Below are 14,712 nucleotides of genomic sequence, written 5' to 3' on the forward strand. Positions count from 1 at the left end.
CCCCACTTTCTTTGGGAAATAAATGTCATTATTTTGTTATCTTGGCCTCTCTGAAACGCAGTACAACTGCTTTAAATTAAGATCAGTATTATTTTTTTTCTCATAAAAGCAACATTACTCACCAGAATCCGCTTCTTTTCTCATGGCATACAGTGTAAAACTCCTGTTATCCCTTTTGTGAAGAGGGGTGCTTCCTTGCCCATTTTGCATTTTCTCTTCTCCCCTTCTATATAGCAGTTCATCAGCATTGCTTTTCCATTAGCAAAGTGGGTCATTTTAATAAAATCCCTCTTCCCCCAAACTTTACCCTTCATTTTTCAGTTCACTCTCTTGAGTTCACGACCACCTACAAAGCAGCTCATTGATTCTGTGGTATGACTTTTGCTCTCTGGGAGCAGGTGAAGAAATACTAGTGGCTTTATCTTGTCTGCCATGGGACCACAGCACATGTGGGCATCAAACAACACAGAGTTTCTATAGAGTAAAAAGGTGGTAAAAACACAAATAAAGGTGACTTCTGTTGGTAAGATGGAGCTTAGTGTGTATTTAGGTGATATGATGTGTTTTATTGACTTTCTCTCCTAGTCTGACTTCTAAAACTTGTTCTATTATTACATAGTCATGAATAATTGTGGAATGGTTACTGCCTTGCAATTGAAGGACCCTATTTTTAGCCTTGTTCTTTTAACCTTTTAGGAACGTTGACATAGTCTTTAACTTTCTGCAGAGAAATAAAGTGTTAAAATGTTTTTCTTTTCCTTTTCAGGGAGTAATATGTGGGAGGCTGTGGACTATTTGCTTCCGACATAGGAACAGCATTGGGTTGGGAATCTGCACTCCTGAGAGAATGCTGGGAATCTGCAGAGGGCGACGGAAATTCCTGGCTGCCTCTCTGACCATCCTTTTTGTCCCAGCCATTACGTGGATTTATCTGTTTGCTGGGAGCTTTGAAGGTAGGACAGGAATGATGGCTGTGGGAGTGGGGGGAGAGTGGTGTTGAATGATTTGTGTCTGGGCAGACAAATGCAGATCAATGATCATTGATTTTATTTAAATAAATCCCTTTTGTCTTGCACATGAACTAGTTCCCAAGGTGCAGATTTCAGCAAAGGAACTTCCTTTCCATGTTCTCACTGCTGAGGATGAGTTAATTGCTGGCCCCATTTTTTTGATTGCCCGCTCATCTTTGAACACTGAAAAAGTGCAACAAACCTCCTCACTTGACTCATTTCTTCTCTGTGTTTTTGGATTTTTAAGAGTTGTTCTATCCTATGCCCTGTAAGATTTTGCTTCTAATAAAACTTCACAGTTCATTTCAGATATGCTGAACACAGAAAATCAATGAATACCTATATAAAATGTATTTATATAACATTAATTTGCATCAACATCCATCTGAGTGGCAGTGCATTGCTATACCTGGAATATCTTTCTGTCCTCATCTTTCTCCTGGTGGAAATACTCCAGTTTGTAGGTTCATTGACTTGCAACTATATAAGAAACACTTTTCATAATAAACTTGGAATAACCACTACTTTGCATTTTAAATTTTCTTTCTGATGAAGTATTTTTTCTGGCCTTCAGTTAGATGAGGTTTGAAGTTTCTGGCTCTCCTATTTTTTGTGTTTTGTAAGGCTTTTTGTTTGCTGTTTTGTTTTGTTGTAGAAATGGAGTATTTTATGTTTGGCAACAGGTACGTTATTTTGGCAAGAGTCAAAAAAAGCTGTTCAGCCTTTGGAGTTATCATAGCATGAGAAAAAGTGTTTCAACCTTTTAAAACGGTTCAAACACTGGTTTACAGTCTGATAATTTTAAAAAGTCGCTATTTAAAATGTCACGTTTCTTTCATGCAACCTTAGCTGACAAATTTGTGCTTTATGTCAAAACAAAATGCTTCCAAGTTAAACTACAAGTAAGAACACGTGAAGATTTTCAGTGTGTATGACACACACTTCTCAATTAGTTACATGCCAGGTACAAATATTTGTTTATGCAAATTTATTTGATTACTTAAAATCCTGCCTTAATGTGCAGTAGCTCCATGAGCTCATTCTAGAATGAAACACTTATGGGATTCATGTTAAATTGGAAATATGAGGGGTGCTGGCTGCATACTTGAAAACTAATGATCTGGCAGGCAGAACAGTACTGATTTTGTTTGATTTTTAAAAACTGAGCAAATGCAAACCTCACCTTTTTTGCTTTTAGAATAATATTAGGCTGCTTTGTCGTAATGACTATTTTAATTGTGTCCACAGTTGATAATGCCATGGAGTTTTAAATTCCTTTGCATGTAGAATCCTTTGTTTTTACAGAGAACTCAATACAAATCTTGAAATTTGCTGCTACATGGTATTTGAAGTGACTTAAAGCTCTCAGTGTGAATTAATCTTAAATGCAAACCAGGGAGCAAAGCCCATTACCTATTATAGAGCTTTGCAATGGAAAAGGACTGCAAATTAGATAAAGTTCGTAACTCTTTCAGTTATTTTTCTGCATCTGATTTCTTTTAATTTTCGATGAGGCATGATTTAATCTTAGTTGATTAAAACTAAGGTCAGTTAGATATTTATTTAACCAAATAGTAACTTGGGTTTTACTTATCTTGTAGATATTACAGGCAAAGAGTTAAAGACATTTTGTCATTTTATATGACTTTTTGGTTTGTTCTTCACTATGGTTCACACAATTTGCTCATGTTTTAAGCTCTCTGTGGAGGTTGTAGTGAGGTGGGGGAGGGTTTCTTCTCCCAGGTAACAAGCAGTGGAGCAACAGGAAATAGTCTCGAGTTGCACCAGGAGAGGTTTAGATTGGATAGGAAAAATTTCTTCATAGAAAGGGTTGACAAGCATTGGAACAGGCTGCCCAGGGACATGGTTGAGTCACCATCCCCGGAGGTATTTAAAAGATTTGTAGATGTGGCACTTAGGAAGATGATTTGGAGGTGGATGTGACAGTGCTGGGTTAACAGTTGGACTCTAAGATGTCTTTCCCAATGTAAACGATTGTATCATTTTATGATTCTATAGTTGAGTAAAAACTGCTTCACAGCAGAATTGTGCCTTGATTTATAAGCACCAGGAGTGAAGAGTCCTCTCTGTCCTCTCTAGCACTAGTTTCTTTGGTTAAACACAGGCAGTGCTAGAAGTTTGCATTTCATCCAGTTTTAGGTTTGAGTAAATGATTCTTTTTAGACTTTTCTTCACTAAGTGAATGAAATCATCAATACATGGTATCTTCACAGACTCACTCAATTATTCAGTATGTCAAGAACCTCAGGAGTTCTCTCATTAAACTCCTGCTCAAATCAAGGTGGGGCTTGGGGGTCAGGCAAGATTTCTTAGGCCTTTATTCAGTTGTGTCTTGAAAATCTCCAGGGAGAGAGACTACATGGCCTTCCTAATGCCACACATCCCCTCACCATGTATCTCTGTGAAGAGCCTGGTTCTGTCTTCTTACAACATGCTTGTAGGTACTAGGAGGCTGCTGATAAGTCCCACAGAGCCTTCTTTTTTTCAAGCTGAACAAGCCCAGGACAAGTACTTCAGTCACCCCCCCCTCCCCAGCTTAATAACTCTTTTCTGAACTTCATCAATGTTGTTCTATTTGGGACCCCAAAATAGACACAGTGTTTCTTATGAGGTCTAATGAGTACATCTAATGAGATGTGGTCTCAGGGAAATGGTCATTTTCCTCAGTTTAATTGCTATGTTCCTGTTGATAGAGTCCAAGATGCCATTGGCCTTCATCACTCTCCAGGCTTGCTGCTGGCTCATGTTTGATGTTCTGTACACCAGGGTTACAGGTTTTTCCCCACAGGGCTAGTCCACACCCTGTGCCATTACCAAAGGGTAAAGTCCTTCCCAGGCATAGGGTTTTGCATTGTTCATTCCTGAACATTCCTGTTCATTCTGTTCAGTCTGTCTAGGTCTCTCTAGGTGGCACCTAAACTCACCTTGCCTCTGAGTTTATTGACTGCAACCCCTAGACTTTGTATCATTTGCAGTCTTGATACAGCTGAATTCTGCATGTCATTGGTCAAAAGAGTGTAAAGGACTCGTCACGGAATAGACACTGAGGAGCTCTACATGTAACTGTCTTCCAAACGGAGCATGAATGAATAACCATCATCCTTTGAACCCAATGTTCCAGATGGTTTTTCAGCCATAGCGACTGTAAATTCCCAACTTGGATACAGGGATGTTGTGGGAGACCTCATTGAAGATTATGCTTAAATTCAAGGAAGATCACATCAACTGGTCATCTTCTATTCATAGTCATTTCATCACAGAGGCACTCAGGTTGGTCAAGCATGATTTACCTTTGGTGAATCCGTGCTAATTATTGCCCTGACAAGCCAGGGTGTGTTTCCATTTGAAGACACTTACATATAGTAGTCAAATCACCTCTCAGTCTTTTATTCACTAAGTAAAAAGGTTGATCTAGCTGAGTTGTCATAACAAAAAATATTGTGGAAATTTCTTTATTCTTTTGCAGGGTTTTTCTTTTCAGGGCTCTAGACTAAAATATTTCTGTTTGGTATGATATCTGCAGTGCTGTGTCTGCCAATTATATGTTCTTGATGTAATTAAGAATTACATTACTCATTTAGCAACTTTATATGTAAGAAGTTACTCATTTGCCATAGCCTGGCAATGGGATCACATTTAGAAACCCTTGAAAAGCTTTCTTAGTGAATCTGTAACATAAAATATGCCCTAATGCAGTGAATTTCTATGCTTTTTAAATAGTTTGCAATTCTTTAAGACAGAATTTTGTTTTATTTTGGGTTTTGTTTCTCTTGTCAAAAAGCACCTGGCAGCTTTGTTCTTCACAGTTGTCACTCAGACACTGTCAGTAAGACCCTTAGAATATTCATTGGAGGTGGTATTACCCAAGCTGTGACAGCAATAGCTACTAAAAGCCTCATTAATCATGTATAAATGTCTATTAAGGTTATGAACTAGAATATTAAAAAGGATATTGAACATTGTATAGCCTTTGAATGTACCTGGTTACTGTTGTTGTTTTTAATAATGCACATGGACAGTATAATTTAAGTTATCAGTTACTTTGAATGAAAAAGCTAATTGTTCCAACATTCTTAGATTACATTCAAAAGACAGTAATAGAGTAGGAAGGATGGAATGCATTTAAAACAGGGAAGAGGAAATTATCAAATAATATATGATGAATTTTCATTAGAAAGAAAATAGCAATTTCATTAACCAGTGGTAGCATAATTTTCCAAGCTATATGCACAGTTTTCTCTCTTCCTTACCATGAAGGTCATGTAAAATGGAGATTTGGAACTGTAATTTAACCATGCTTTCTAGATTACTGATTCCTCAAAAAAAAAAAACCCACCCAAAACATCTTCTGTGACTATGTGGCCTCAGCAGATTTGCAGTCAGCTCCATTTTGACAGGATGAAAATACACTTGAGTTAGCAGTTTCTGCTTGGTGGATCCACTTGAGATCAAAAGCCCTAAAATATGTGTGTAGGGCTCCTGTGCTGAGTATATTTCACAGGAAAGTAAGAGCTATTAATTTAACCTTAATATGAAACATGGAAAAGCTGCATGAGACTGGATGTGGCAGTTAGTGCCATGGTCTGATAACCACGGTAGGGTTGGACACAATGATCTTGGAGGTCTCTTCCAACCCAGTTGATTCTATGAGATCATGTAGAGAGAGAGCAGTTGGCTCTGCTTTTCTTAACTGCAAGGGTAACATCCCAGAAAACAGCATCTGCCTTCTTTTCTGGGACTTGCTTTCCTTGATTGTCCTCTTTTCACTCCAACATTAGGCGACTGCTTTTCTTTGGCAGTACGTTTTAGTCCAAGTCATCTGTAGAGACATGATTGAAGCCAGAGTTGGGCAAACACCTCATAAAATACAATAAAATAAATTGAAGGAAAGCTGCAAATATTCATCTTAGTATTTAAATGGATTCACTTTGATGCTGTTCACACTCTTTTTGTGTGTTTCCATAAATATTCTAGTGAATATGTTAATTGGGAAGACTGTCTACAGAAACAATGAATATCCAGTTTTAATATTCATGGGAAGTAGATTTTGAAATCATATTTGTGAATATTTGAATCAGAAAACTGATTCTGGGAGTTCATCTTTATCCAGTTAAGTGCCAAAAGTTTATCACATGATCTATGAGCATGATGAAAACTGCCTGAATTTTTAAGGCTTGCAGTAAGTTGCTCATAGGAAGAGACAAACAAATAATTAATTGCTAAAATGTCTGTCAGACACTTGCAACTGATGAACAAACATCAGAAAATAATCCCTTCACAGACAATGCAATCAGAAGAGAGTGAAATGCAGAATTGCTTTTTTCATTACATTTCATTCAGTCAGCCTGAATTTTATCTGGTATGTGTCTCAACAGGATTAAACAGAAAAACTTAATCCAGTGTCCATTTTAAGTAGAAGCTTCAACATCTGTATTGATCTTGTCTTTTTAATAAAGTTCTGAGAAAAGAAGACCTGAAAAGGTGCCTCTGCATCTAACAAGGGTGTCCCTGTGATGGGTGCCTGAACAGGGTTACAGGAGGTGTATTTTATTTAAGATTGGCTATCTTTAGTTAAGTTAGCAGCCCCTCCAGAAATTATGCTTCTGTGTACATTTCCATTCTGGAGGAAATGATGGTGGTTTAATCCTCTTTTGTCGCTTTTGTTGGGTTTTTTTCAGGAGATAGAGAATTGTCACTTAAACACCTCTATCTCTGTTACGATCTCTATATCATCTTACATACTTTTGGAGATGCTACGAGAATAATATCAATCATGACAGTAAAGACCTCGAGCTTATGTGAAGTTTTGTTTCTTTGCCATGGAAAACTTTATCCTTCATACAATCATAGAATCATAGAATTTAAGGGTTGGAATTAACCTTACAGATCATCTAGTCCCAACACCCTGCCCTGGGCAGGGATGGCTCCTAACTAGATCAGGTTGCTCAAGGCTTCATCCAGTCTGGCCTTGAACACTGCCAAGGTCGGGGCATACACCACATCCCTGGGCAACCTGTGCCAGTGTCTCACCACCCTCATAGGAAAAGACTTTTTTCTTACATCCAGCCTTGACTTTGCCTCCTTCGGTTTGAACCCATTACCCTTTGTCCTGTCATTGCAATTCCCAGCAAAGAGTCCTTCTCTGGGTCCCTTGTAGGCCCTTCAGATCTTGAAAAGTTGCTCTGAGGTCTCCACGTAGTCTTCTCTCCTCCAGGCTGAACAGCCCCAATTCCCTCTGCCTGTCCTCATAGAGAAGATGCTCCAGTCAACTTCATGTCCTCCTCTGGACTTGCTCCAACAGAGGGAGGGCACCAGAACTGTGTGCAGTATTCCAGGTGGGTCTCATGTGACCTGCCACCCACACTCCTATGGATGCAGTCCAGGATTCCATTGGCTTTCTGGGCTGAGCTCATACTGCAGCTCATGGTGAGCTTCTCGTCCACTGTCACTCCCAAGTCTTTCTCTTCACGGCTGGTTTCAGTTACTTCCTCACCCAACCTGTAGGAGTGCCTGGGATTGCTACGGCCCAGATTTCCTTCTATGAAACCATTGTGATTTGGTTATACAGAATACTGATGCAGTTTGGATGAAGGATGCCGTTGGCCAGAAGGTTCATGTTGTGCAAGGTGAGTGGTTCTCTGTTCATCATCTTTAACTTGCAAGTCATTTTCTCCACAATTATTTTGTTTTACAGACTTGAGAACCCTTATCTGTCCATCACCTAAGAAAAAAATAATAAGTGAATATGAAAAAATAGTTTTCCCCTCCATTATATAAATAAATGTAATCATAGAATCATCAAGTTTGGACAATCATCAGGTCCAACCATTAACCTGTTACTGCTGTAACCCCTAAACCCTAAACCATATCATCCAGTGTCAGATCCAGACACCTCTTAAATACTTCCAGGGAAGTCTGCTTGTGAGCAGTGGCAGGAAATTTGAAGTAGTTTCTGTAGCAAAACCAGAACAGCATTACACAAAGAAAGTAAGCCAAAATACTGCATGGTCACAAGTAGCTTTTGGAGCTTAAATTGTGGAGTTTGTTAGGATCATGGATTTTTCCTCTTCTCAACCAGAGTTTCAAATAAATTAGATGCTTACAATCCTGGAATACAATTTTGCCCTTAACTAGTAAATTCCCCTGAATAGGTAAACATCTAAAGGCTCCTGTCAGTGCTGTTTCTTCTTTAGCTTGCCAGGAGCTCACATCATGGAAAAGCCATGAAACTTGCAATGGCCACTTATTTTGTCAGTGTGGTGTGGCCAGATCAAAGCAAGTCCACATTACTTCTTTGAATTCTGATCCTGGGAACATGTTCCCTTCTGACACTCATCTTTTAAACTACATGCTTATTCTCTCATAAAAATAAAGTAAGCTGTAGGCTTGCCTTCTTTCCTATCTATACATTTCTTGACTGGATGGAATGGACTGTTCAGTTTTGGGCCCCTCACTTTAAAAAGGATATTGAGGTGCTGGAGCAAGTCCAGCCAAGGTCAATGAGGGCACAAAGGTCTGGGAATGAGGGCAGAAAAGGTCTGGGAAATATGTGGTATGAGGAAAGGCTGAGAGAGTTGGGTTTGTTTAACCTTTAGAAGAGGCAGCTCAGGGGTGACATCATGGCTCTCTACAACTACCTGGGAGGGGGTTGTAGAGAGGTGGGAGATGTCTCTCCTGCCATGGCTGCAGGGGGAGGGCTAGAGGGGATGGGTCTAAAGGCTCCTGTCAGTGCTGTTTCTTCTTTAGCTTGCCAGGAGCTCACATCATGGAAAAGCCATGAAACTTGCAATGGCCACTTATTTTGTCAGTGTGGTGTGGCCAGATCAAAGCAAGTCCACATTACTTCTTTGAATTCTGATCCTGGGAACATGTTCCTTTCTGACACTCATCTTTTAAAGTACATGCTTATTCTCTCATAAAAATAAAGTAAGCTGTAGGCTTGCCTTCTTTCCTATCTATACATTTCTTGACTGGATGGAATGGACTGTTCAGTTTTGGGCCCCTCACTTTAAAAAGGATATTGAGGTGCTGGAGCAAGTCCAGCCAAGGTCAATGAGGGCACAAAGGTCTGGGAATGAGGGCAGAAAAGGTCTGGGAAATATGTGGTGTGGTATGAGGCTGAGAGAGTTGGGTTTGTTTAACCTTTAGAAGAGGCAGCTCAGGGGTGACATCATGGCTCTCTACAACTACCTGGGAGGGGGTTGTAGAGAGGTGGGGGATGTCTCTCCTGCCATGGCTGCAGGGAGAGGACTAGAGGGAATGGCCTTGAGCTGCGACAGGGCAGAGTCAGATTAGCTGTTAGGAAAAATGTTTTCCCTGTTAGGGTGGTCAGGCACTGTAACCTTTAGAAGAGGCAGCTCAGGGGTGACATCATGGCTCTCTACAACTACCTGGGAGGGGGTTGTAGAGAGGTGGGGGATGTCTCTCCTGCCATGGCTGCAGGGAGAGGACTAGAGGGAATGGCCTTGAGCTGCGACAGGGCAGAGTCAGATTAGCTGTTAGGAAAAATGTTTTCCCTGTTAGGGTGGTCAGGCACTGGAAGAGATTTCCCAGGGAGGTGGTGGAGTCATCATCACAAGAAGTGTCTAAGAAGCATCTGGATCTGATGCTGGATAGGTTTAGGGTTTAGGGTTTAGGGGTTACAGCAGAGTGGCAGGGTTAGGGGTTGGGCTTCTTATCCTGTTCGGTGTGCTTCTCCTCCAACCTTGAAGATTCTATGATTCTATGAGTTTTTTGTTTTTAAATACACATCTACCAGTCTTCTCTTGGCTTTATTTTTCTAGTCAGCTGTTAATTTGTCATTTCTGGCAGAAACATGAAAGTCAGGGTGAAAAGGAATTCTTTAAGCAAGAATAAAGGACCAGCTTCTTTGGAACAGCAGCTTACTCTGAATATAATCTGTGGGTTGTCTCAAGGTTTTTGTTTCATCATTTCTTCCTCGTTCTTGAAAAAACTTCTGGCAAAAATGCTGTCTATAAAAGCTGCATTATGTAAAGGTGAACAAATTTCTTCCAAGAAGAAGGGACACCTGGATGCCCAAATTCTGTTAGGACTGCATGGAAGACTAGCAGTTGGAGACTATTTCCTGATCATACCTCCTTCTCTGTTTCAAAGATAAGTACTTACTGACATCATAGTCAAAACAGGTTTTTCTGCAGAAAAACAGAAAAGCAAGATGAACTTAAATGTCTTGCTTTTTTTGAAAAAAACCCAGGCCCCTAAGAAGTAGTGCTTGGCTTTTCGAAACAAAATGTGCAGTTATAAGTACACCAGAACTCCTTTGAGTGCTGGAACTAATGTAGCCTGACTTGCCGTGATTGATGTCATGCAGCTGATTGATGTTGAAGTTGCTTTTCCTACAGTTAGGGCATTTATAAAATCTAGCTCCCATATGGATCTCCTGGTATCTAAATAAATCTTGAGCTCATGCTGCAGTGTATTTCTCAATGGTAGAATGTATAGCATCTCTCATCTCTCTCTCTCTCTTTTCCTGGCAACTACAGAAGCTTCATTACCTCTGGCTTCTTTCCCTCTAACGAAGTAATTTGAAATTAATCAATGAGCTTTGGGGGCAAACAGGCAAGCAGGTCAACAAATGTATATGCACAGGGTAAAAAAATACCAGAAGTAGAGATATTTTAAAAGATTGAAGTGAAAATCTGGAGGTTGATACTCAGAACAATTAACAGGCTATTTGATTTTTCTGGAGTCTGTGTTTAAAATTTGTCAGAGTTTTCTCAGCTCAGGAAAATGGTTGAAATTAAAGTCTTTGTTAGGCAGCAAATTGTCCCTGTAGTTCTTTCCAGTCATTTTGAAACTTTTATTGTGAATATTTATTTAAATTTGTATAATATCAGAAGGAGAAGGAGTCAAGTTAAAAATCAATTTGAAGTACTTCACTCATGATGTATGGTCATTCTTATGTTCTGCAGATAATGCTCTTGGCATGATTTAGGAAAAGCAACTGAGTGGGAAGGTCAATCTCCCGTTATTGGATGAGCGTGTTTTAGGCATGCTTAGCTTAAAGACTCCAGTATCTTCAACACATCTCTTTTATTCCCTCCTTACCCTTTTCAAACATTTTTTCAGACATGACAGCCATTGAGTTGTTCAGCTGAGTAATTATTTCCATCCCTTGAAGTTTTACCTCTCTTGTATTGCTTTGCCTTCTGCAATTCTTGTCTTTAGACATGAAAGGGATTTTTTTTATCTAGATATCCTTGGACAATTGAGTGAAATGCACAGCAAACTTCAAAAACATAGGCTGACAGGAGTTATCTTGGTTCGCTCAACTTTGTAGATACCAACAACAGAAGGAAATGTTGGTGACCTGGAGACTGATATGCTTTTAGCCTGAGATTCTCTTCTAGTTTAACCATATTCAAGACATTTGAGCTCTTCTGTTGCAGTATTTTTTTCTAACCTGTGGCATGAATGTCCTTCTCCACAGTTCTGTGAAACAAAGTCCAGGATGTAAACATCAAGGTTTTAAACTCCCTTTTTTTTTCCTTTTTCTTTATAATTCTGTTACATTTTGCAATTTCTAAATGTCAGAGTTTGCAGAGATCAGTAATTGGTGTGTGTGGGGAGAACAGAAAGTAGTGAAGTTAAAATTGAAAATAAAATAAAATCATAGAGCCATCACATTTTCCTAAGTTAAATTCACAATCCAAACTAGAGTGAGCTTCTGTGTGGTATATTTACTTAAAAAAATTAAATATTATAGGCCTAGTTAAAATATTTTACTGTCTAAATAAAATGTTTCATAATGATATACTTTTCCAGTGAATTTGTAATAGCAGGTCTATAACTACTCTAAAGAAGAGGTGCATGATCTGCTCTCTGCTTGATACTTCATGAACTTCTGTAGATGCCAAGTGACATTGCCAATACAGGCTTTCCAAAACCTGGAGTAGCTTGCAAGCTCTGATTTCTTAACCATTAGGGTTCTGAATTGGAAACCAGAAATGTATATCTACAAAACAAACTGAAAGCATGATCATAGTACACAGAGAGTTGTGGTCAGCAGCTCAGTGTCCACGTGGAGGCCAGTGAGGAGTGGTGTCCCTCAGGGGTTGGTGCTGGGGCCGATACTGTTCAACATCTTTGTCGGTGACACGGACAATGGATCGAGTGCACCCTCAGCAAGTTCAGTGACGACACTGAGCTATGTGGGAGAGTCACAGCTGTGCCATCCGGAGGGACCTTGACAGACTTGAGAGGTGGAACAATGCAAACCTCATGAAGCTTAACAAAATGTAGTGCAAGGTCCTACGTCTGGGCCATGGCAATCCCAGGCACAGCTACAGGTTGAGTGGGGAAGGAATTGAAACCAGCAGTGAGGAGAAAGATTTGGGAGTCACAGTGGATGAGAAGCTCCTCAGGAACTGCAGTGTGAGCGCAGCCCAGAAAGCCAATGGAATCCTGGGCTGCATCCATAGGAGTGTGGGTCAAAAGGTCAAAAGAGGGGATTCTCCCCCTCTACTCTGCTCTCATGAGACACCACCTGGAATACTGCCCCTATTTCTGGTGTCCTCAACATAAGAAGGACATGGAACTGTTGGAGCAAGTCCAGAGGAGGACACAAAGTTGCTAAGAGCACTGGAGCATCTCCCCTATGAGGACAGGCTGAGGGAGTTAGGGCTGTTCAGCCTGGAGAAGAGAAGACTGCGTGGAGACCTCAGAGCAACTTTGCAATATCTGAAGGGCCTAAACGGTTGCTGGAGAGGGACTCTGTGTTAGGAACTGCAATGATAGGATAAGGGGTAATGGTTCAAATTGAAGGAGGGGAAGTTTAAGTTAGATATTAGAAAAAGTTTTTTCCTATGAGGGTGATGAGACACTGGCACAGGTTGCCCAGGGAGGCTGTGGCTGCCCCAACCCTGGCAGTGTTCAAGGCCAGGGGATGAAGCCTGGAGCAACCTGATCTAGTGAGGAGGTGTCCCTGCCTGGGGTGGGGGGGGTGGGGTGTTGGAAGTAGATGATCTGTAAGGTCTATTCTAACCCCTAAATTCTATGATTCTGTGATAGTACAGTCAGACCTGTTTGTGTTGGCTGTAACTGAGCAAGCACAGGTACTGTTAGGGGTAGACACACTATGAGAGGCAGAAGAAGTCTGGGTGGCTTGTGCATTGTTTTCTAGGCAATGCAGCCTGTGCCCCTACATCTTTAAAGTGGTTATTTTTCTTCCTAAGTAGATTAAACCCTATGTGTTTGTGGCTGTTGGTGCTACAATAGCATCTTCATTTGGCTCTCTAGATACAGGATTGAGGTTGTCATGGTGTAGTTTAATATCAAAGAATGCTGCATAGCATTTCTGTATATGGAGGATTATTTCTGGAGCTGAAATAAAGCCATAGCTAATAAGATAGAAATATATTCTTGTATGCTGGAAAGGGCTTGAAGAAATTGCTGGGATAAAACCCATGAAAGATCTATCTGTTTGTTATGCAATTAAGCAGAGTGGGAAAAAGTATCCAAAAGTAGTTGTGCTTCTCCCCACCTTTTTCTTTCTTTCCTGTTTTTCCTATTTTACCATTCAGTTTTCCTTGTTTACATGTCAGTACATCTCTCCTAGAGTAGTTGCAGGAGTCTTTTGTCTAGTTTGTGTTTCAAAACAGACAAATTTCTAGATTCTTCTCAAAGTCACACGAAAGACTTACCGATGTTTTATGTTTGTGAAGATTTTTGCCATCAGAGTGACTGTTAACAATCAGTGTCTCTAATATCTTGCCTAGTGCAGGCTATATTATATTGTAGGGCTGATAGAGTAATGCTGGCTAGTAATTTCTGCTTCTGACCCACACATTCTAGATACACCAAAGTTTTTCTTCTATCCAGGTTTCTGGACTAGATTTTAAAGCTGGTGGAGGATTCATCTCTGAATAAATTATTCCACCTTGTTCAAAAATACATGCTTTAATCTTTGTCCAGATATTTCTGGCTTCGAGGTAGGAAGCGAAAGATGAGAAGTAGATGAGGGGAAAAAAAAGAATTAAAAAGGATCATTTGAACAGTTTCAGTTTCCTGTAAAATAAGCGATCATGATTACGAGATATTGCAATACATAAACTGCACAGCAAGAATAATCACCTTGAGAACTGTAGATGAGAGTGCTACAGTTACCAAAACCTATAGCTGTTTAAAAGAGAGAGAAATTCATAGGATAATTGCTAACCTTCCCACAGCTAATAGGAGCTAGTTATCAGGGTGATCAGCTGCCAGCACGGTCCAAAAAAACTAATTTCCCAAGCAGAATATTTGTTTTGGGCTCCAGGTTACCGGACCTTTTCAGCTGTGAAAAATAACCCTTCAGGAATGATCAAATCAGAGTTACAGCTGCAGGTTAAGAATGTTTATTAAATTTAAGAAACAAGATTTATTCAAGCACTAATTTGGCAACCAATTATTCATGAGGTCAAAGCTTATAAACTTATATTTTATCAATCCTGTAATTTTGATTCTCCAAATAAAACATAGAATCACTGTACAGTGTTTATGATTTACCTTTCCAGCATTTAAACCAGGAAGATTTCTCATCCCTTTTTTTTTAAGACCATTAAGGCATTCAGCATTCTAGAATCATATTGAACTCATATTACAGCTTAAATATTTCACAATCAGTAAATTTCCTGCCTGTCATTGGATTTAATTTAACCTAACTCCATGATTTTGCTTTTTA

General features: G+C 39.8%; 1 protein-coding gene across 1 annotated transcript in view; it reads left to right on the forward strand.

The window, feature by feature from the left end:
• Nucleotides 1–779: 779 nt before the first annotated feature.
• The window catches only part of LOC103809702 (glycosyltransferase-like protein LARGE1), a gene marked incomplete at its 3' end in the record, with an annotated part of 139,196 nt that continues 125,263 nt past the window's right edge, over nt 780–14,712 (forward strand). Inside the window, exon 1 of the mRNA XM_009082559.1 lies at nt 780–953. Coding sequence (XP_009080807.1) covers nt 848–953 — 106 coding nt within the window. The remainder of the gene's footprint in view (nt 954–14,712) is intronic.

Source organism: Acanthisitta chloris, unplaced genomic scaffold (genome assembly GCF_000695815.1).
Source record: "Acanthisitta chloris isolate BGI_N310 unplaced genomic scaffold, ASM69581v1 scaffold11089, whole genome shotgun sequence".
NCBI lineage: Eukaryota > Metazoa > Chordata > Aves > Passeriformes > Acanthisittidae > Acanthisitta > Acanthisitta chloris.